This window comes from Musa acuminata, chromosome BXJ2-3 (assembly GCF_036884655.1).
Source record: "Musa acuminata AAA Group cultivar baxijiao chromosome BXJ2-3, Cavendish_Baxijiao_AAA, whole genome shotgun sequence".
In the NCBI taxonomy this organism is placed as follows: Eukaryota; Viridiplantae; Streptophyta; class Magnoliopsida; order Zingiberales; family Musaceae; genus Musa; species Musa acuminata.
In genome coordinates, this window is record NC_088340.1 from 38,722,379 (window position 1) to 38,744,840 (window position 22,462).

The 22,462-nt window shown below is 36.8% G+C and overlaps 3 protein-coding genes and 2 long non-coding RNA genes across 12 annotated transcripts; 2 read left to right on the top strand and 3 right to left on the bottom strand.

Annotated features, from left to right (window-relative positions):
• Positions 1 to 1,784: 1,784 nt before the first annotated feature.
• LOC135608122 (uncharacterized) lies at positions 1,785 to 4,143 on the top strand. Its single transcript, XM_065100631.1, has 3 exons — positions 1,785 to 2,055; positions 2,204 to 2,287; positions 2,675 to 4,143. The coding sequence occupies exons 1-3, from the start codon at positions 2,020 to 2,022 to the stop codon at positions 3,878 to 3,880; spliced, it is 1,326 nt and encodes a 441-aa protein (XP_064956703.1). The 5' UTR covers positions 1,785 to 2,019; the 3' UTR covers positions 3,881 to 4,143.
• LOC135608127 (uncharacterized) lies at positions 3,821 to 5,200 on the bottom strand. Its single transcript, XR_010485426.1, has 3 exons — positions 4,950 to 5,200; positions 4,762 to 4,829; positions 3,821 to 3,959 (listed from the first exon to the last, which is right to left on the bottom strand). It is a non-coding gene; the product is annotated as an uncharacterized LOC135608127 (long non-coding RNA).
• A 4,139-nt stretch (positions 5,201 to 9,339) lies between these two features.
• Positions 9,340 to 11,947, top strand: LOC135608120 (uncharacterized). 4 transcript variants are annotated; one of them, XM_065100626.1, is made up of 3 exons: positions 9,340 to 9,471; positions 9,921 to 10,004; positions 10,430 to 11,947. In XM_065100626.1, exons 1-3 carry the CDS (start codon positions 9,355 to 9,357, stop codon positions 11,645 to 11,647), a joined length of 1,419 nt encoding a protein of 472 aa, XP_064956698.1. In that variant the 5' UTR covers positions 9,340 to 9,354; the 3' UTR covers positions 11,648 to 11,947. The 4 variants fall into 4 exon arrangements, with proteins under 4 accessions (XP_064956698.1, XP_064956701.1, XP_064956699.1 ...); XM_065100629.1 differs by lacking the exon at positions 9,340 to 9,471 and adding an exon at positions 9,478 to 9,749; XM_065100627.1 differs by lacking the exon at positions 9,340 to 9,471 and adding an exon at positions 9,478 to 9,637.
• LOC135608126 (uncharacterized) lies at positions 11,579 to 12,827 on the bottom strand. Its single transcript, XR_010485425.1, has 3 exons — positions 12,689 to 12,827; positions 12,501 to 12,568; positions 11,579 to 11,717 (listed from the first exon to the last, which is right to left on the bottom strand). It is a non-coding gene; the product is annotated as an uncharacterized LOC135608126 (long non-coding RNA).
• A 1,817-nt stretch (positions 12,828 to 14,644) lies between these two features.
• Positions 14,645 to 20,275, bottom strand: LOC135585205 (probable UDP-arabinose 4-epimerase 2). Of its 5 annotated transcripts, XM_065100637.1 has the most exons (12): positions 19,964 to 20,275; positions 19,306 to 19,349; positions 19,086 to 19,158; positions 18,578 to 18,702; positions 17,703 to 17,816; positions 17,486 to 17,593; positions 17,298 to 17,389; positions 15,935 to 16,076; positions 15,664 to 15,758; positions 15,457 to 15,586; positions 15,196 to 15,340; positions 14,645 to 15,103 (listed from the first exon to the last, which is right to left on the bottom strand). In XM_065100637.1, the coding sequence occupies exons 3-12, from the start codon at positions 19,144 to 19,146 to the stop codon at positions 14,862 to 14,864; spliced, it is 1,254 nt and encodes a 417-aa protein (XP_064956709.1). In that variant the 5' UTR covers positions 19,147 to 19,158; positions 19,306 to 19,349; positions 19,964 to 20,275; the 3' UTR covers positions 14,645 to 14,861. The 5 variants fall into 5 exon arrangements, with proteins under 5 accessions (XP_064956709.1, XP_064956704.1, XP_064956708.1 ...); XM_065100632.1 differs by lacking the exon at positions 19,306 to 19,349 and having other exon boundaries at positions 19,086 to 19,257; positions 19,964 to 20,274; XM_065100636.1 differs by lacking the exon at positions 19,306 to 19,349 and having other exon boundaries at positions 19,086 to 19,257; positions 20,131 to 20,252.
• Positions 20,276 to 22,462: the final 2,187 nt, after the last annotated feature.

Below are 22,462 nucleotides of genomic sequence, written 5' to 3' on the forward strand. Positions count from 1 at the left end.
TGTATAGAAGAAAACTAGGAACTAGCAGAATTGTAATGGAGAAGACAACACACAATACTCTGTCGCAAAGCCTTCAAGACCAGCGGGATTGTTCATCGATGCATTGCTTCAGTGAGATGATTGATCGATGAGTGCAATGGCCACGGGAGTTGGCAGAATTGACAAACCAACCGACTCAGCAGCCGCCATTTCTGACCTATCTTTTTCTCCGTACGTTAGATTCTAATTGAAGAATTAGGTCAGTTTTGGATGGATCTATTTGGATCATACCTTAAGCGAATAAATCTCTCGGTCCCAACTTGGCGCGTGGACCGACCGGATCGAATCTGAGTTAGATTGGACCAAATGTTACGATATCACACGTACTATTGAAGTAGCCGTAGATCCGATCAATATTTAATTTAAATCAGAACAAAACTAGAATAATAAAAAACTAGAATCGAATCGGATCGATATAAATTAATGGAATCTGATGTAAAAAAAATTAAAAAAATTTGAATATCCCTACAAAAAAAGACAATTGAATCGAGTGATCAAATCGAAAAAATTGAGAACTAAATCACTAATCAATCTGATTGGCTTATTAGACGATTATGTTAAAAAAACAAAAAAAAAAAACAAAATGAATGGGTTTTGCATAACCCACACAAAATAATAAGATTACTTAATTACCCTTAACTTAATTCATTTTAGATTCTCTCTCTCCTTTCTTCCTTGTCTCTTCCTCGGACTACCTTTCACATCGCCACGTCTCTTGTTGTCTTCACTTCGTCTCATCCCATCCATCACTTCTCTTTTATACGTTGCTCTCCATCTTTTCTTTATTTATCTTCTTTTATTAATTTATGGCCCCGCTTCTCTACGTATAAAAATTATTACTTGATAATCGAATTACATTTTTAATTTTTAAATATTATCATATATTATTTAATTTAAATAAATATTTATGTTTAGGAGGATAGTTAATATTATTAATCTTATATTTTCTATTTTTCTAAGATTATTTTTTTGACTAATTTTGGCATATTATATTTTTATTAATACTTTTTTTAAAAATAAACTAACCATATAATATATATATATATATATATTAAATTAAATTGATTTTTATTTAAAAATATATTTAAAATTATAAATTGATTAACTAACTGGTTAATCAGAATGGAGTAATAAGTTTTGAAATGAATCGAATCCAAAAAAAACCAATTGGATTCGGTTCGGATCTGAACACCCGGAAACTGGCGGATCTGCCGACATTGTGTTGTCATCCCCGTCAACGTGGATAAGGCCATCAAACTAACGTGAAGATCTACCGTGCATCCGACGGCAAGGAGGCTGACATGATCACCTGCGTACGAATGAAGCTTCCTCGAATTGGTTTGACCAAAGAAACTTTTCAGTCAACGTGAAGATAATTATTGATTCGATCATCTTATTAGAAATTTGAGAGATGAAAAACTTGATTTTATTAATCCTATCATTATACTTCTTATTGGTTTATTATTTACTTACTTTAATAATGTAATCACTCCAATCATTTCCTAATAACACAAATATAGAGCACCACCTCTACCTATTGATGTCTATTATCTTGGTTTAAGATTTTTTTTTTAATTTATATTCGATTCTATTTATGATTTTACTAATTGGGCTCATTAAATTATTTATTTATTTATTTATTTAATCTAAATTAATTATTTTTGTATATTGTTGTCGGCTCGCCATTAGAGAGAGAGAGAGAGAGAGAGAGACGAGAGGATATATTTCTTTTGGGACGAAACGTTGACGAAGCTACAGTTCAGAAGAAAAGAGAGACCGCGGAGGGAAGCGTTCTCCATTTTGCTTCCTCTCTTTCCCCGACGAAGCAGGAAGAAGAAGAAGGATCAGGAGACTTCCCTCCCTCACTCCTTATACTCGAAAACCAGATCATAATCAGATACCAGATCATATCTGTCACTGCTTTCTCCACTCCACCCTCTCTTGAACTCAGCTCTCTCCTTATCGGTCGAAATCTGCGTGATGAATCCAGCATCAGAGTCTCCCTCAAGTCCTCAGGTTGTTGTCTTCTCATCCCTTCTTCTTCTTCTTCTTCTTCTGCAACCAAACCGGAGAAGTTCTCTCTCACGGATCTGCTGGCTCTTTCACAAACACCACTCCTCCTCCATCCTCTTCTTCACTGATCTCATGTTTGATTGTCTCGCAGCAACACCAAACCACTGTTACTTCCACGACCGAGATCCAGTTGCGGCCAACAATCGATGACATGTTTCAGAACTCATGGGAAGCTGTAAACACTCAGTTCCTTCTCAGCATAATATGAATAACTGTTTATTATTCCTGTTTTTTTTTTTCCTTGAATTTCCTGACACATCTTTTTTCTTTTTGGATCCTCCAAACAAATTTACATATGCAAGAAATTAAGCTTCTCGGGAAGATATGCAACTTCTCAAGACTTGTTTAAGCCTCAAAATAAATTTTTGATAGGACGAAAACACATGTTTTAGTTCTTCTTCTATTTGCTTGCTATAAACAACTTCCAACAATAGGTTTTTCTGTATCGGATGGAAACACGTATTTATTCGTTGCGTTGTCTTCTTCATGTTTATCGCTGCCTTTAGGTCTTCTACTTCTTCTTTTCTCAAGAATCTGAGGATTTTGTCTATCTTTGATTCAGGCAGAAAGAGGTTATGAAACATGTAGCTATTATGAATCCAAGTTGAAGCAAATCCTACAGTTCGCCTTCATTGATATCATCATCAGCTCAATGGCACTGTTTGCAGTTTTCATAGGACAGCGAGATCTGAAAGGCCGTGCAAACGAATTGCACCTTCTCATCTGCGGCTTCCTCACCACCTGCAGTCTTCTCTGTGGGGTAACCCTAATGTTCTTCACTATCAATTTGCTAAGTCGCAAGGATCACAGTGTCCAAAGAGGCCAGCATATGACCACCGTTTTCCTCCTCGTCATTTCATGCGCTCTCCTCATCCTTACAGCAGCTGGTTTCTCAACTCTCCTCCATAAACGCTCCATGTTTCTGGCAGCCCTGCTTCCGGGATGTTTGCTTCTCGGCACCCTCATCTACTTCATAGTCCACGCAGGGAATGATCATGATCAGAATTCCACAGGATATGCGAGCTATAAATCAGAGCTGAAACATTCGTTGGGTCTCTCATTCACTGTTGTCTCTCTTGCATTCAGTGGGCTGATAACTACTCTTATTGGGACCGCTAAAAGTCATTCGGATCAAGCCCTTACCATAAACACGAAGATCTGCATCTTTCAGATGTTCTTCGCCGCCATGTTCGGCCTTCTGTTGATGCTGCTCAGCTCAGTCCCACCAAGCTTCAAGCAGCAAAGCACCAGGGAGTTCCTTACCAAGGTCCTGAAAGCACTCAGCTACTCTCTGCTGGGCTCATTGGCACTCATAGCCGCTACGGCGGCTTCTGCTTTCCTTGACGTCTTCCTCGTACTGGTTCTCCTGCCGACACCATTTCTTGGAGTCACTCTTTGGTTCTGCATAGAGTGGCACAGCACCCAGAAACAGCCGCACGGACCGCGCACTACTACCAACGTTGGTCATGATCTCAAGCTCAAACTCATTTCCAAGGTCGCTACTACCACGACATCCATCAGCTTCGGAGGTCTTATGGGCGTCTTCTCAGGATTTATCGGCAGAAAAGGCAGTGAATTGCAGCTCAAGCTCTGCGTGCTGGTGATGTTCTTCGCATTTCTGTCCAGTTTCAGCGTGAAGCTGCTCGCTTTCAGTACTCCAAAGCCAGGAACTCTGATGACAGTTATCAAATCCTTAAGCACTTGCTCTGTCTTGTTGCTCCTATTCTCTGCCATTATCGTCTTCTTCCTCGAGTTCCTGGGTGGCTGAGCACCACGAAAATTACTACTTACTTGCTGCTCGGGAAAATGCTCATGTCATGTTGAAGCCAGTGGGATTCGGTCATATCCTGAAAGATCACATGGAATGTGACCATTGCATTGGATTACAGTGTAAGTCTTTTTATTTGAGAAAAAAGCTAGAGAATTTGATTACAGCATCGGTTGTTGTCATCAAAAAAACATCCGAGGCATGGCCCATATGGTTTTAGGGCTTGTCCATAAATAACATAAGATTGATGTATTGATTGCTCACTGTGTGCCCACATGACTTCCAGAGACATGTAGGGTTCATAGCGATGTGGCCCATATGTTTGAACTTTGGTTTGGCCAGCTCTATAAAAATCCGATTTTAGTTAAATATCTTCTATTATCTCTCTTTTTCCATATTCATCTTTTAGTTCTTTTATTTTTTATATTATTATTGTTATATTATCGATCAATGTCTGTAGTCTCCTTCACATCCTAAGCATTATCTTTTATTTGGAGATGGATTTGTAATAGTGTGTGCTCATGTTCTTCCTCTACCAACCTTTCATAATGTCTATTTAGTGTATCACATTAATATCTTTAGGCTTTTCATACTCTTCTCTTGCCACCTCTGTCCTCTCGTGGAAAATCCAAAACTACATGGATTTTCCATCTTTCTACAATATTTACAAACAGATCGGTTCCATAGAATGTGTTCCTGATGAATATATGCATCGATAAAGCATGAGATTGCAAGAATCTGATGGAAAATATGTTAGGTTTCTGATTGAAAGGTGCCTATTACGGTGGTATGTTTCAGAAAAATGGTTACTTCCTAGCAAAACCTGTGGATGACAGTGCTATCGAGATGGAAAGGCAGAAGCGAAAGCCTAAGATGCTAACCTCGAAGTCCGGAAGAAGTCTATCGGAGCAGTTCATGTGGAAGATGGACGACAGTTCCCTCGGTATATCTGCAGAGATGCAAGATGATCAGCTGCTGTCCCTATGACTATCCTGCGAGCTGTACTTGTGCAATTATTTGCATAGAAGATCTGATTAGGGGAAATGAAACTCGAGCGAGGGAGTCTGACCTGAAAGATGATGATGATGATACAGTGATGGTGCGAGCAGTTCTTTCCAGATCCAAGATGAGTTTTGAGTACTGCTTGCAACCACGGTTAAATCCAACGAGCAATACAAATGATGTGCAAGGACAGAAGATGCTCGTCTCAACTTGATGTAATGTATTCTTTCCCTTGTCCAAGCTGTTTAGGTGCATCTGCATTCGGCTGGATTAAGAATTTTCTATTACCCATAGTTCATAATTAAAGACTGTCCACTATATTATACATCAGTTAGTTTAGCTCTTTCTGCCAGTAGTTCACAGGAACTAAAATTACTTTCTCTCACCAGTAGGAACTCGGAAAAATGATCCCTAATCCTGTCACTTTGCTCCATCACAGCTAAGGAGGAAGGAGTGACAACATACCAGAAAAGAGATGATCCAAAATTCATAAAAGCATTTCAAATTCACAAGAGCAGTGAAAGCAGAGGCCACCTCCGCTTGTGCCTCGAGGATCACTCGTTTCATATTGGTGCAGCCGCTTAGCTTCGGAATCTTGGACGATGTAAGTCGAAGGACCGACGAGACGACAGTGAGAAATCGTCAGCTGTCGAAGGCGACGAAGCAGATCTTCCGGAATGACTTCTTTCCATTTGATATCGACGAGTGTTTCAGATTGGACAGTTGGATCGTTTTCTAACATCTCAAGACTCCATTTGCGGCGCCGATGACTCTGCTCCTCCTGGATTTCATCGTCGTCGGTGTGCCCCAACTCCGACGGCAGTTAAATTAAAAATTATCTAATGAAGAACATAAAACTCTTAAACATCTTTAAGAAAGATATATCTTTTTATAATCATTGATTTTTTTTCTTAACATTAATTAATTAATATGAATAATATATTACTTTATTTAAATTATTAACTTCCTTATTTATGTAGTATGATTAAGGAAATGATTAAAATTGATTTCCTTAATTATATGGATAAGTTAGAAAATTTTCTAATTAATTAAATTATTAATTGACTTATTTCTAATGAGTGATGTAACTTTTAGGAAGTAAAAAGTTTATATTTTATTTTTGTGTCTTAACCATAAGAAATAAATATTATATTTTTATCTTTGTGTGTGAAAGTAAAATAAAATTAAATCATTACTAACGGAGAGTTCAGCTCCTCCTCTTTTATTTCTCTTGTTTTGAAATATTTAATATTATGATTGTTATAATTTTATGATATATAATAATATTTTAATTTTAAATTTTTATGATTAATAAATAATGATAATTTTACTTATAATGGTCTCTTAAGCTTAAGTGAATTTTAAAATTAATTTAATTATTAAAAATTTTATTTTTGAATTAACATAATAATTTTAATTTTTAATTAGATCTATGTGTTTTAAGAATTATATGAGAATTTCTATAGTTTAATTAGTTTTAAATTTAAGATCATGAATTTGAATTTTTTAATTCGTAGGTTTGTATTACTCTATAATAATTTAAAATATTAAAATCTAATTTAAGAAAAGGAGTCTAAGTAGGTCTAACGTAAGTCAAGTTGATTTGTCAAATTGGGTCGACCCGACCCTTATGGTCATGTATGACCCAACTTATATGGCTATACATGACTTAGCTTACGTAGTATGTACACCAAATTCATGTGGATAGGCATGATCTAACCCATGTAGCCATGTATGATATAGCCCATGTGACTCCAATTTATATGGCCAAGCATGATAACCTAGCTCATTTAGTTATGTATAACATAGCATATGTGGCGAAGCATGACCCAACCCATATAGCCATGTCTGACCCAACTAATGTGGTCAGGCATGACCTAGCCCATGTGGCCACGGCTCAATCTATATAGTCAAATACGACTCAACTCATGTGATTATGTAGGACCCAACTCATATGATAAAATATGACATAACTCATGTGGCCAAGCATAACCCAACTCATATGATCATGTATAACCCAACCCATATGGTAAGGTATGACTCAACCCATATGACCAAGCATAATCCAACTTATGTGGCCAAGTACGACTCAATTGATGTGATCGGATACAACCCCAACTCATGTGTCGATGTATGACCTAACCTGTGAACTAAGCGTAACCTAATTTAGTGGTAAGGCTCAGCTCAGTCCACGAAAGTCAGCCTACCCAACTATGCGATTGGTGTTAGGCACATTATCATTCCTCTATACATCCCATTGTACCTCAGCCTAACCTATTATTTGGGATAGGCATGTGCAGCGCACATGACTCATTTAAGACTCATGTGAGTTGATTTGGTTTGACTTAGCACTATACAACATAGTCTAATTTCCTATCTCATTATTGGTTTAAGCTCGTTAATTGACTGAATCATAATATTTTATTGATTCAAACAGATTTTGGGTGATTTTAGACCGACTTAACTAGTTCAAAACTACTTGACATAATCGAAATCAATCAAATCTAAATTGATCAGTCTATGGTAATTCCATATCAGTCCTATAAGGATTTGATATTGGTTTCGTTAAGTCTTAATTAAATAGAATTTTGTTCAAGTCGATTGATCTATTCCAATTAGGTTTTGGTTGATTGAGAATTAAGACATTGATTTCTTATGTTTTTAATGATTCGATGAATTTAAAAATTTTATTTAAAAGTGTTATTTGAAAATAATTATTGATTTTTTACTTTTTAAGTTTATGATATTAATATGATTGTTACCATGTAGTATATATGACTATATTAGTGGTCTATATTACAAGTGTAACCTAAGTTGCAAGCCTATCATAGTATGGAGCGGATACAGTTTAACAGATTATACATAAAATATGATTCCTCATAGTATTTTATTATATTATTTCTTGGATACATGTGTAAATGAATGGATGAATAATCATGGCTATTTATGTATCTTTTTTAGGATAGGTAAAGTGACTCCATTCGGAGATTAATGAGCTGTTAAATGTGACAGTTAGATTATTCATATTTGTGCATACGAGAGATATCACTCTATCCATTATTGGGAATGCGATATGGGTTCTCTCTATCTACCGTTGAAATGAATCCATCCCTGAGTATGTATTTCCACTCATTATTGGGAGAGTGCACCATCGAGCGTAATATACGTCTTTGTTATGTATGTATTGTATATGACTAATGTATATTTTTGTTTATTACATAAGAATTATCATTTTTTTATGTATGATTTTTAATGAATCAATAAATTATCATTTCATATTAAATTATTGATATTTACATATATTTCATGAATATTGAAGATTATTTTTATAATTTTTGAAATATTCCTACTAGCATGTGTGATTATTGATATATTTTTATTTTATATTTATTTTCAGAATAATCTACTACTTGGTAATAAATATGAGGCTTAGATTAAAGAGACATTTTCTTCGCTTATAGTTTTACCATGAAGATAGGGACTTGAATTCAAGGATGAAAAAAAATAGAGTGTCTTCTGTAAATTATGAATAATAAAATGATAATTTAACTTTTTTTATAAATACGAGATGTGATAATTTAATGATATCATAGCAATGATTTTGAGGATCTATTAGAATATAAGATTTTAGGGTTAAAATATTAGATAGGCCAATTAGTTTTTGAGATTTAGATTTTAAAAATTATATAATAATACAACTAAAGCATTTTAAAGATATTAAGATCATTTTATTGAGTCAAATATGATTTATTTATTTTTTGTAAGAAAATGATTAGTTAAAAATGTTACATAAAAGAGAATCTTGATGGGTGCAATAGCCATATGGGAGTTGGTCGACTTGACTACGCGCACCGACACACTACGAAGTAACCCACTCAGCAGCTGCCATTTCTGACCTTGTCAATCATCTTACGAATGAAGCATCCTCGAATTGATTTGACCAAAGAAACTTTTCACTCAACGTGAAGATAATTATTGATTCGATCATCTTATTAGAAATTTGAGAGACGAAAAAATTGATTTTATTAATCCTATCATTATACTTCTCATTGGTTTATTATTTATTTACTTTGATAATGCAATCACTCCAATCATTTCCTTTGTTTTAATGGTGGATTCACAATCATTTTGGAATTATCGAAATAATTACACAAATATAGAGCACCACCACCTCTACATATTAATGTCTATTGTCTTGGTATAAGATTTTTTTAGTAATTAATTTTATATTCGATTCTATTTATGATTTTACTAATTGGGCTCATTAAATTATTTATTTATTTATGTAATCTAAATTAATTATTTTTATATATTGTTTTTCGGCTTATTAAAGACATGAGAGACAGAGAGAGAGAGAGAGAGAGAGATGAGAGGGTAGCTGAAGTCAATAGTTTTGTTGCCAAAGCGTTCACGTGGCTACAAATCAGAAGAACAGAGACCGCGGAGGACGAGAGAGAGAGAGAGAGAGAGAGATGAGAGGGTGGTCAATAGTTTTGTGGCCAAAGCCTTTACGTGGCTACAAATCAGAAGAACAGAGAACGCGGAGGACGCGTCTCCATTTTGCTTTCTCTCTTTCCCCGACGAAGAAGGTAGAAGGACCTAGAGACTTCCCTCCCTCACTCCTTAGACTCGAAAACTATAAAATCATCAGATACCACATCATACTGGTCACTGCTTTCTCCACTCCACCCTCTCTCCTTATCGGTCGAAATCTGCAAGATGAATCCACCATCAGAGTCTCGCTCAAGTCCTCAGGTTCTTCTCATCCCTTCTTCTTCTTGTTGTTGTTGTTCTTCTTCTTCTGCAACCAAACCGGAGAAGTTCTCTCTCTCTGAATCCACCATCAGAGTCTCGCTCAAGTCCTCAGGTTCTTCTCATCCCTTCTTCTTCTTCTTCTGCAACCAAACCGGAGAAGTTCTCTCTCTCTCTCTCTCTCTCTCTCTCTCTCTCTCTCTCTCTCAGATCTGCTCGCTCTTTCACAAACACCACTCCTCCTCGATCCTCTTCTTCACTAATCTCATGTTTGATTGTCTCGCAGCAACACCAAACCACTGTTCCTTCCACGACCGAGATCCAGTTGCGGTCAACGGTCGATGGCATATTTCAGAACTCATGGGAATCTGTAAGCACTCAGTTCCTTCTCAGAATAATATGAATCACTGTTTATTATGCTACAACAAGAATTTCTGCTTTTTTTTCCTTGAATTTCCTGACACATCTTTTTCTTTTTGGATCCCCCAAACAAATTTACATATGCAAGAAATTAAACTTCTTGGGAAGATTTGCAACTTCTCAAGACTTGTTTAAGCCTCAAAATAAATTTTTGATAGGACAAAGACACATGTATTAGTTCTTCTTCTATTTGCTTGCTATAAACAACTTCCAACAATAGGTTTTATTCATTGTGTTGTCTTCTTCATGTTTACGGATGGAGACATGTATTTATTCATTGCGTTGTCTTCTTCATGTTTATCCCTCCCTTTAGGTCTTCTACTTCTTCGTTTCTCAAGAATCTGAGGATTTTGATTTTGTCTATCTTTGATTCAGGCAGAAAGAGGTGAAGTTGCAAGAGGTCACGGAACATGTAGCTATGAATCCAAGTTGAAGCAAATCCTACAGTTCGCCTTCATTGATATAATCATCAGCTTAATGGCAGTGTTTGCAGTTTTCATAGCACAGCGAGATCTGAAAGGCCATGCAAACGAATTGCACCTTCTCATCTGCGGCTTCCTCACCACCTGCAGTCTTCTCTGTGGGGTAACCCTAATGTTCTTCACCATCAATTTGCTAAGTCGCAAGAATCACAGTGTCCAAAGAGGCCAGCATATGACCACCGTTTTCCTCCTCGTCATTTCATGCGCTCTCCTCATCCTTACAGCAGCTGGTTTCTCAACTCTCCTCCATAAACGCTCCATGTTTCTGGCAGCCCTGCTTCCGGGATGTTTGCTTCTCGGCACCCTCTTCTACTTCATAGTCCACGCAGGGGATGACCATGATCAGAATTCCACAGGATATGGGAGCTATAAATCAGAGCTGAAACATTCGTTGGGTCTCTCATCCACTGTTGTCTCCCTTGCATTCAGTGGGCTGATAACTACTCTTATTGGGACCGCTAAAAGTCATTCGGATCAAGCCCTTACCATAAACACGAAGATCTGCATCTTTCAGATGTTCTTCGCCGCCATGTTCGGCCTTCTGTTGATGCTGCTCAGCTCAGTCCCACCAAGCTTCAAGCAGCAAAGCACCAGGGAGTTCCTTACCAAGGTCCTGAAAGCACTCAGCTACTCTCTGCTGGGCTCATTGGCACTCATAGCCGCTACGGCGGCTTCTGCTTTCCTTGACGTCTTCCTTGTACTGGTTCTCCTGCCGACGCCATTTCTTGGAGTCACTCTTTGGTTCTGCATAGAGTGGCACAGCACCCAGAAACAGCCGCACGGACCGCGCACTACTACCAACGTTGGTCATGATCTCAAGCTCAAACTCATTTCCAAGGTCGCTACTACCACGACATCGATCAGCTTCGGAGGTCTTATGGGCGCCTTCTCAGGATTTATCGGCAGAAAAGGCAGTGAATTGCAGCTCAAGCTCTGCGTGCTGGTGATGTTCTTCGCATTTCTATCCAGTTTCAGCGTGAAGCTGCTCACTTTCAGGACTCCAAAGCCAGGAACTCTGATGACAGTAATCAAAATCTTAAGCACTTGCTCCGTCTTGTTACTCCTATTCTTCGCCATTGTCGTCTTCTTCCTCGAGTTCTTGGGTGGCTAAACACCACGAAGAAGACTACTTACTAGCTGTCGGGGAAATAATGCATACGGCAGTGGGATTCCGTCATATCCTGAGAGATCAGATGGAATGTGACCTTTGCATTTGATTGCAGAGTAAGTTTTTTTTACTTTTAGAACAAAGATAGAGAATTTGATTACAGCATCAGTTGTTGTCTTAATTGTCTTAATTGCTCTCTGTGTGCCCACATGACTTCCTGAGACTTGTCGGGTTCATAGAGATGTGGTCCATATGTATGAACTTTGGTTTGGCCGGCTCTGTAAAAATTCGATTTTAATTAAATATCTTCTATTATCTCTCTTTTTCCATATTCATCCTTTAGTTCTTTTAATTTTTATATTATTATTATTATACTGTCGATCAATGTCTGTAGCCTCCTTCACATCCTAAGCATTATCTTTTATTTGGAGATGGATTTCGAATAGTGTGTGCTCATGTTCTTCCTCTACCAACCTTTCATAATGTCTATTTTGTGTATCACATTAATATCTTTAGGCTTTTCATACCCTTCTCTTGCCACCTCTGTCCACTCGTTTCACTGGTCGCTTACAGTACATGCCCTAGAAAAAAAAGGCTTATACTCCAAAACTACATGGATTTTCCATCTTTCTACAATATTTACAAACAGATCGGTTCCATAGAATGTGTTCCTGATGAATATATGCATCGATAAAGCGTGAGATTGCAAGAATCTGATGGAAAATATGTTAGGTTTCTGATTGAAAGGTGCCTATTACGGTGGTATGTTTCAGAAAAATGGTTACTTCCTAGCAAAACCTGTGGATGACAGTGCTATCGAGATGGAAAGGCAGAAGCGAAAGCACAAGATGCTAACCTCGAAGTCCGGAAGAAGTCTATCGGAGCAGTTCATGTGGAAGATGGACGACAGTTCCCTCAGTATATCTGCAGAGAAGCAAGAAGATCAGCTGCTGTCCCAATGACTATCCTGCGAGCTGTACTAGTGAAATTATTTGCATAGAAGATCTGATTAGGGGAAATGAAACTCGAGCGAGGGAGTCTGACCTGAAAGATGATGATGATGACACAGTGATGGTGCGAGCAGTTCTTTCCAGATCTAAGATGAGTTTTGAGTACTGCTTACAACCACGGTTAAATCCAACGAGCAATACAAATGATGTGTAAGGACAGAAGATGCTCGTCTCAACTTGATGTAATGTATTATTTCCCTTCTCCAAGCTGGTTAGGTGCATCTGCATTCGGCTGGGTTAAGAATTTTCTATTACCCATAGTTCATAATTAAAGACTGTCCACTATATTATTTTATATATCAGTTGGTTAGTTTAGCTCTTTCTGTCAGTAGTTCACAGGAACTAAAACTACTTTCTCTCACTAGTAGGAACTCGGAAAAATGGATCCCTACTCCATCACAGCTAAGGAGGAAGGAGTGACAACATACCAGAAAAGAGATGATCCAAAATTCATAAAAGCATTTCAAATTCACAAGAGCAGGGAAAGCAGACGCCACCTCTGCTTGTGCCTCAAGGATCACTTGTTTCGTATTGGTGCAGCCGCTTAGCTTCGGAATCTTTGACGATGCAAGTCGAAGGACCGGTGAGACGACCGTGAGAAATCGTCAGCTGTCGAAGGCAAGGTAGCAGATCTTCCGGAACGACTTCTTTCCATTTGATAACGACGAGTGTTTCAGATTGGACAGTTGGATCGTTTTCTAACATCTCAAGACTCCATTTGCGGCGCCGATGACTCTGCTCCTCCTGGTCGGTATGCCCCAACTCCAATTTCACCACGCTATGAGATTACCAGCCAGCCACAAGGAGCTGTCGTGATCAGCAGGCCACAAGGAGCAACTTCGGAAGCACTTCTTCTTCCAGTCCGCCGCTAATCTATCTTCTGCTTCGTGTCCACGGCACTAGCACGCACAAGTTTATTCTCGGATACGAGGAATGGTGGGAGATTATTCTCATATATGTTGGAACTTTATAGAATTACACATGAAACTAAAATCTTCAGAGGAAAGCAAGACGATGCGAGGGCAGGAAATCGAAAGAAATGGTCTTAGGAAGGGTCTATTAGTCTTTGTTCCGAAACTTATCGAATTCTACTAAGATAAATGTCGTGTCCATTATTATTGTTTGACATGACAGGTCTCACTCACATCCTTTTCGAAAGCCACTACTCTATTATCATAATCTCCTCCAACGGGCAAGTAGTTCTCAGCTGATGAGTCATCAAATCATCCTCTTCTCCTTCGTGTCCACGGCACTACCACGCGGAAGTTTCCACGCAGTTTCTTTGCTCATGGTTTGACAATCGCGAAAGGAAGACAGACATGGCTTAAAAGTCTACAACAAATTGAATGTGTGCGTGAAAGAGAGAGAGAGAGAGAGAGATGGAATATAGTCGCGAGGAGAGCTTGAGAGATGGAAAGGAAGCTTAGATTTGATTGAGGATGACGAATGAGAGAGAGAGAGAGATGGACTAAAGTCTACAAGCTGTCGATTTGTACGCAACAAATATATCAATTAATATTATATTTCTTTTATGATATTATGGATGTAGGTTTTTGCCTAAGCCAGTCTAACAAGGATATGCATCAAAAGAAGATTAATTAGTGATGAGCAAACGTTGCATAAACTATCGTAGTTACTCCATCTAAACGTGAAGACAAACCAATCGATTTAGGGTTTATTCTGATCCTTGATCGTTTTACGTATTATATTTTATTTATATTGTTTATCTCGAAGCTAATGGTCTTCACGTATATTCTTAAGAAGCATTTGTAAATGATATTTTAGATTGAAATTTTCTATTGATAACCTCTTTTTGTTATTTCTAATTTATTTTAAATAGAGAAGAATGATATTAAGAAATATTTGTAAATGATATTTGACCTTAACCATTGTATAGAGAAGAATGAATAACTCAAAATGGAAGAACTCAACATGGCATTTAATCACAATTTTAAGAATTATACAAAAGAAATCGAATAACAGGGAAATATAACTATCAACTCCGTTCTTTATTGGGTTCCTCCTAGCACTTGTAAAAATAACAAATCATCTCCATTCCTACCTTTTCTATGGTAAGATCATATTTCTAATTGATGTCTCAATTCTTTTTCAATGCGCCCACAAACCCGACTCCTCTTCTCATCAAAGCAAGCAATGATGACCCCGTAAAATGACTTACAACGGAAACCCACATCTACAAGAGATGATCAAACAGCCATGACCGATCGTGTCCCGTAACCATTTGGATGTGATTTCTGCCACCTCCATGCGATCGAGAGGCTCTCCTGAAGATCGGTGTAGCGCGCGGTCCAGTTGAGCTTATGATTGATTTTTGAAGGATCACTATAAACTTCGGCATAATCCCCTGGTCTGCGTTCTAGATAATCCACTTTAATGTTCACCCCAGTTGCCTTTTTGCAGGCCTCCACAAATTCCTTCACAGATCTACCTGAAAGCAACAAAGAACATTTATCAGAGAGACACACAAAGAAGAGAGAGAGAGAGAGAGAGAGAGAGAGAGAGAGAGAGAGAGAGAGCAACCTTTTCCAGTACCAACATTGAATATGCCAACTTTGCTAGGCTTTGCCTTGTCAAGGGCCTTCACATGAGCATCAACGAGATCAGTAACATCAATATAGTCTCTGATGCAAGTTCCATCACTTGTTGGGTAGTCTGTTCCTTTAACCTATGAATAAAACCAAGAATCTTATCATTTCTATAAAATATGCAACATCCTGTTCCTGTTCATAGAAGACTTTATAAATGATCTAAATAACATTAGGAAAAGATAGAGGAAAATACCTTCAACCCTGGTATGATACCTAGTGCTGCATCAAAGCAAGCACCAGATATACGCCCATGTTCTCGTAGTTCAGGTCTCGGGGCTTCACCTAATCTTCCCTCTGGATCTGAACCGATGACATTGAAATATCTATCAATGTAGAGAAAGAAATTAGTCCCATACTCCAGAAGATTTCATACTCGAAGTTGTTACCATCAGCAACAGACCTTAGGATCATGACTGCCATGTTGGATCTCTTTGAGAAATCCAAAATGATATCCTCTGCCATCTTTTTGGCCTTCCCATATGGGTTGATAGGTAGCTGGATTGCACATGAAATCACATTTGTTACCATTTACACATACAGTACCTTAGACGAAAGCATTAGAAGGTTTTATCAAGGACATTATATCAACGGCAAACAGAATGGTCTTTATCCAGCAAAACTAGACGCCAATAAGGTCAAGTCCATCGAAGCAATCAGATATCCTTAATCACCTGAGGAGTTTCTTCTGTGATAGGCATTTTTTCTGGTTCTCCATAAGTAGCACATGTACTTGAGTAAATAAGAGTTTTTACACCATGCGCTGCCATCGCCTCAAGAATCACCAAGGTATTTGCTGTGATATTGTGATAGTACCTATTGCAGAAAAAGTTACACATAAACAAATGCAAGATTCAGAATAAAATATAACACTAGAATCCAGAATGCATTAACTATTCTGATTCATTGAAATTAAGTTATAAATACATTGTAGATGCTGAGGACAAAGATTCTATGAATTGGAAGCCAGCGGAATATCAAACTACAAATTATTGGATTTAACCCAAATTTCAACATCTAAATATCATAGTCAATTCTAAATAAATGACTTACAAATCCACACATGACAAAGTCTTACATAATAGACATAGTTGGGCTTCAAATGCCATGCTCTGAACCCATATTCCCAGGGTGTGATATTTGTAGCAAGATTACCAAAACATGTGCAGTCATGAGTATCCATGTCATGAATTATTAAACCCTTTTCTAATCTCATACATCTGCTAATTGAATTCCAGGATATATGATAGCATTCCCTTTTACTTTACAAACTATTTGAGTCCATTACAGAGATCTATAGCCTAGACAAAAGATATCAGATATCACATCTAATTATGTATAATTTAACAAAACATAGTAGAAACAAATACTAACTGTTTGGTATTTTACTACACCTTAACAAGGTACTTAACAAGGAAACCCAAGGTGTTCGATGACCTTGATCACACATAATAGAAAGAGGTCCTCAAACAATTTTTTTTCATCTCAAATCATTACAAATATTATTTTGAGATTGTCATAGTTGATAGTGTCACTATAAGGAACACAAAATCACATCAGGATGAATGGAAAGAGGATTGAATATCATAATACAGATTTAGCTTGGAAAACTGCTATCTCAAATCATAAATGCACAATAAGGCCATCAGATAGCAGTTAATATGTCTTATTTATGATCCACATATAGAGAGTTAAAAGATTTCGTTGTGTTTTTGCTACCAGAACCTAGAAGCAATATACAGCAGAAATTTAATAGGGTTAAATCTCCCAAAAACAAGGCTTAAAAGGTTGCATAGACATTCACAAAAAAAAAGGAGGTAAGATGTAGATGCTGACACACTGCCACTCAACCTTAAGCTCTCCTCCCGATTTGTACAGAAATATTAATAGGAAAGCATATGCAGATGTTGCAGCAAAACTATATAGGGTTATGTTTAAACATTAACAAGGTCCAGCCTTAGAGATATATAAATTTATACAAGGAAACAAAATCCTGTTCCTATTTTCCTTTGTGAGATGCTTGAACGAATAGCAGACCTGAGAGGTTCAAGTGTGCTTTCCCCTACATAAGCAACTGCAGCAAAGTGCATAACAGCATCAAATGCATTTTCAGCAAATATGCGGTTGACCTTGTGTTCTGTTAAGAAAAAACTTCAGGACATTTGAGCCAAAATTCAACAGCATTGAATTAGTTTGCCAAAATAATATTCAATTGATCAGGATACAGCTCTGGCATCCCCTAAGTCAGCATAAATAAATTGAAGTCTCCCAGGCTCTGGGAACATCTGCTGAAGAACCTTAATAGCTCCAAGATTTCCTCTGGAAAGGTTATCCTGTAGGAATCAGCCATAAGGACTAATTATAGCTACAGAAAATTGATCATTAGAATATCAATGATCTGAATATAATATATCCATATATGTGATTGGTAGAGTTATATACCACTATTGTAACTCGATACGAGTCTTTCAGGAGTCTAAGTGTAGCATGCGAACCAATATAGCCAGCACCGCCTGTCACTAAGACATGAGTAACGCCAGGTTCATGACGAGAGAACTGCAAGAAGAAGGATAGTTCAGAGTCATTATTTACGGAGCCATATGAAGAAAGTAAATTAGCACTCGATAGAGATGTTTTATCTTCTAATAGTCACCAAAAAAGGAAACTTATGTAGGCTGTAACATATAAACATTTCAAATTAGAAGGCTTAGATTACGTAAACGAAGCATTTTCAAAATAAAATTCACATAGTCTTTTGAACTCTTCACCAAGTTGTGATAAACACACAAAAGTTAGCTATAAAGCTGGTTATCCGCATAAGAAAGTATCGATTTGATTTTCAATTTCTCAAATATGAAAAAACCTCCCGTAGCAACAGAAAGAAAGCAGTCATCCAAATGCCTGATCATCTTCGATGTCAAATAAGCCATGTATCTGAAATCATGGGATATCTAATGAATTGAATATGTGGATGAAGATGAAATTACTCTAGCATTATTTAGAGTGCAAAGCAGCCTAACAGCAACCAATCTCTAGACAGTATATTGATTCAAATAGGCATCTCCAAACAAACCAAGAGGATCCCAGATAACATAAATATATAAAATCAGTGATCATTTACAGTACGCACAATCACTACCTTTTTAGTGTCAATTTAGGAGAGTCCTTTAAATCCAAACTTATGACAATATCAAAAATTTGCCCAGAAAAGTGTAAGGCAGAGCCAAATTCAGCATACATGAAACAATTCTAATCCCAAAGTTGCTGAATTTTGTTATAAAAATAACTAAGCATGTTAAATGGCGTAAAAAACGTACCACACTAGTACCGCTAAAACTCGGGGACTGCTTTAAAATTAGTACGCAGAAGGCTGTAAGAATGACCACCATAAGAAGTTTTGCAAGAATATGAGGTTTACGTCTTGAATCTGAGTAGTCCATTCCTGCAAAAAAGATAAATTAAGCATCGGATCTATGAGGGGATCTCTAAATCAAAAAAGTAATAGAAACAACAAATTGAATACAGTAAAGAGAAAGACTTGAGCAGACAAAATCCTGAAACAGATCAGATTAAAATAAACAAAATTACAAAACACCTTGACAAATTTCACAAAGGGCATAAGTCTCTTCAAAAGACAATCAACGTCCAAGAAATAAACAAATGAAAATATGAAAATTACCATCGTAAAAGGAAGTAGTTACTACATAAATCAGAAAAATCATATTCAAGAGAACCAATAATATAATTAAAATTACAAAAAAAAGAGAACAGTTAACTAACTAGAGAAGAAGATGATCTTAGTCTCCAAAGAGAAGTAATATGAACCTGAAAGGGGCCAAGGTCTAACAGCCCTGGGCTGACTTCTACTTCTGTTGCTGGGTAGCATGTGAGGAAGATCCTTCATATTAAACCACAAGGATCAAATTGCGAAATTTGTATAAACAATCTTCACCTCTCCAATGAACCGAACCTCCGATTGCCAGCCAGATCAAGAGATCTGTAGCACAGAAAATTTTATAGTTGAATAAGCAAGTAAAAAGTTCACCTTAGCGAAGAAGATCGGCAAGATTCTTCTTACTGTTCAAATTCCTAAACAGTCAACCAAAATATGTCAATTAAAGTCTCTGTCACAAGAATTCTTAAAAGAAAACGAAAAGTCGAACCATTCACAAGAAAATGAAACGGCAAGGACTAGGAAATCAAAACCCTAAGAATTCAAGGATCGAACAAACCCACGCTATTCCTTCAAACAAAACAGAAAAATCTCATCTTTCATCACAGAGCCGATAAAAGATTCGAACTTTCATGTAGACTGAACCAAGACGCACCGTAATTTAGCAAACTAGGGAGAAAAGAGACCACGGATCGGCAACACAAACCGAACCCTACCTACAAGAAGGCCCAAACCGAGAGGAGGCGGATAGATCAAGAGAACACGGAACCTCGAAGTCAAACGAATCCAGCCGCCCTAAAAAGGTCGACCAATTCAAAACGACATCAAAATGCCGCCTTTAGGAATCTTGACACCCTTCCAAACCGGACCACCAACGACGGAACAGAAACATCGAGGCCACATCCGAAGCCAAACAAAACAGCACAAAAACCCGATCGAGAGAACCCAAAACAGCAGCCACCCCTACTAAGAAACCCTTCGGAGAGCAAGAAGAGGCGATCAAAATCGAGTCTTGGCGAGGGTCAGGTACCTGGCGAGGCAGGATAAGAGGAACGGGGGAGGAGAAGGCGAGATGCGTGCAGAGTATATGGATTTTGGACCGCGTCTTGGTGGACTTTTCAGAGGAGACGGCGGAGGCACAAACACAGAGAAGAGAAGGATGGAGGAGATAATAGAAATTTCCAAGATGTCACTCACTCTCTTCCTCGTCCCATGTTCTTCTTTGACGGACGAGACACAGCCCTCAAGAATCACGAATCTTAATCCTGGCTTTTTGAGTAGGTGGTGGAGGAGTTTGCGTCCATGTTGGAGCTGTAGCAGCTCACATATGGCATTTGGTGCTCCCAATCCTTCCAACCCTTTTTGTGTCCACTGGTCTTCCTTTAAATTGTATTCCAAATATGATCAACTTAATTAAATAAATTCAGTAAAAAAAAAAGAGCTGATTTCTCTCTGCTTTTAATTTTTTTTATTAGGAATCCCTTCTTATTATTGATAATTTTTATTTTTCATAATTTTTTTACGTTGTTTCCTCATCACTTTCTCAACGTTCATCGCTACTTATCGATCTTATATTTTTATACAAATTCTTATAGCATAGCAATAAGAGTTGAGCAAATATAGTATATTTTCTTTTTTGGCTTAGTGAAATAATATACTTCGGTACATATGATATATGTTTTCTTATGACAAAAGCACTTTTAATTTATGTGGTCTTGATATATGTTCTTTATTGGAGACACATGTAGACCAACACTGCCTGATGAGGAGGCCAGCACATGACTGACTACATGTCAATTATTATTTCTAATATGATTGTATCACTATGAAGAATAATGCAGCTATTGAATCTCAAACTTGGACCAATGAATGTCACAATCATGGGAATATGAGTGGCACAAAGTGATATGGCCATGGCATTTTAATTTGGTACTACTATATCACAACAATATGCAACTTGTTGGGAAAGTGAACAAATTAGGTGGTGAGTCCAATTTATATGATGTCATTTTCAGGATCTTATTTTAATTTTAGTTTTCTCAATCTCACAAGTTCTATATCTCTTATGTTGTAAAATTTTACCTCCATGTAAACATTTTACTCAAAATTATTATTTTTTTAATTAGATAAGTTTCAAATGAGTATCATTAAGTGAGAATAACTATAATAAATAATTTTATTAATATACCATGATGATAAATTAAATATTATATTTCGAACTCACGACGATATGCTCTAACACCACGATAAACTTATAAAAAAATATCGATATACTTATAAGTTTGGGAAGCTTAGTGATGATGTAATATACTTTCTTCTTTTATTTTATTACGTAAGATTTAATTAATATCAAGAAAGAAGCATGGGTGTAGATAGATGCAAGATTCAAACTCAATAAAAGAATAGGATATCCACAAAGATTAATATATTTATAAGCATAGGTGTTCAAAGTTATTATTATTATTATTATTATAAATTTCACTTGCTACTTCCTTTCAATTTGTAGTGGCCATTAAAGTTTGACAAGTAATGTAAATATAGCATGGAGCCAAATGGGATTGCCTAAGTGGAGGAGTTCATTGATTGCCCAAGTAATGTAAATAAGTTCCATCTAATCCACTCTTTTAAGTAGGGTAGGTAGGTAGGTGTTGAGTGGTGTTAATGGAGGAGGAGGGGATGAGGAGAATGGAAGCATTTGGCATAGAATGGTTTCTATTCTATCAGCAATTATATATTAGCATCAAAACTGTGAATGGCTTGTAAACCATCAAAAGAGTATTTAGTAGTCCCATTAGTGAAACTACTTTTTATTTTGATTCTTCTTTTTTATGCTTCCTCCTACTTTATTTATCCACATGCAAAGAATAAGAGACACATATAAAGTCAAACATCACATAAACTAGAGAGAAGATCACATGGAGTCTCGTGTACCATATGCCAACCATAAATGTAAACCAAAGAATCAAAGAGCCAAAGACATGATTGAAACCCTCATTCCGAGAGCTATAGCTCCTAATCATATCTAGGAGATGATTAGGGGGCTGTTGGGTCTCTCACCCACCTAAAACTCATCCTTCTTCCCAATGAGATTCCATTCTTTCAATTTGAAAGCGTTTTATTTAGGTTTCTAATTTTAATGTATCATATCATCAACTTCGGTTCAAAGAAAAGATTTTCTCGATAAAATTTCTTTATTTCATTGAGAAAAATTCTCTATTTTGTTGAAGAACATGTTAATGTATTTAAGCTTTTTCATTTCTTCGATAAAACTTCTTCAATAATTATTCTTATCTTTTATTATTTTTTTATATCCAACTTCCCTAAAATACCACATGAAATTATGTGATATATATTTACTAACACAAATTTTAATATAAAAATTCATGAGCTTGTTCGATGAAAAGTAAATTGAATCAATATATATTGAGATATGGAGATTGATTGATGTATTAATGAATAAGTAATAGATATTAAGTTCAAATTCACTCAAGTATATCATAATTTATATTTATATTTATATATATATATG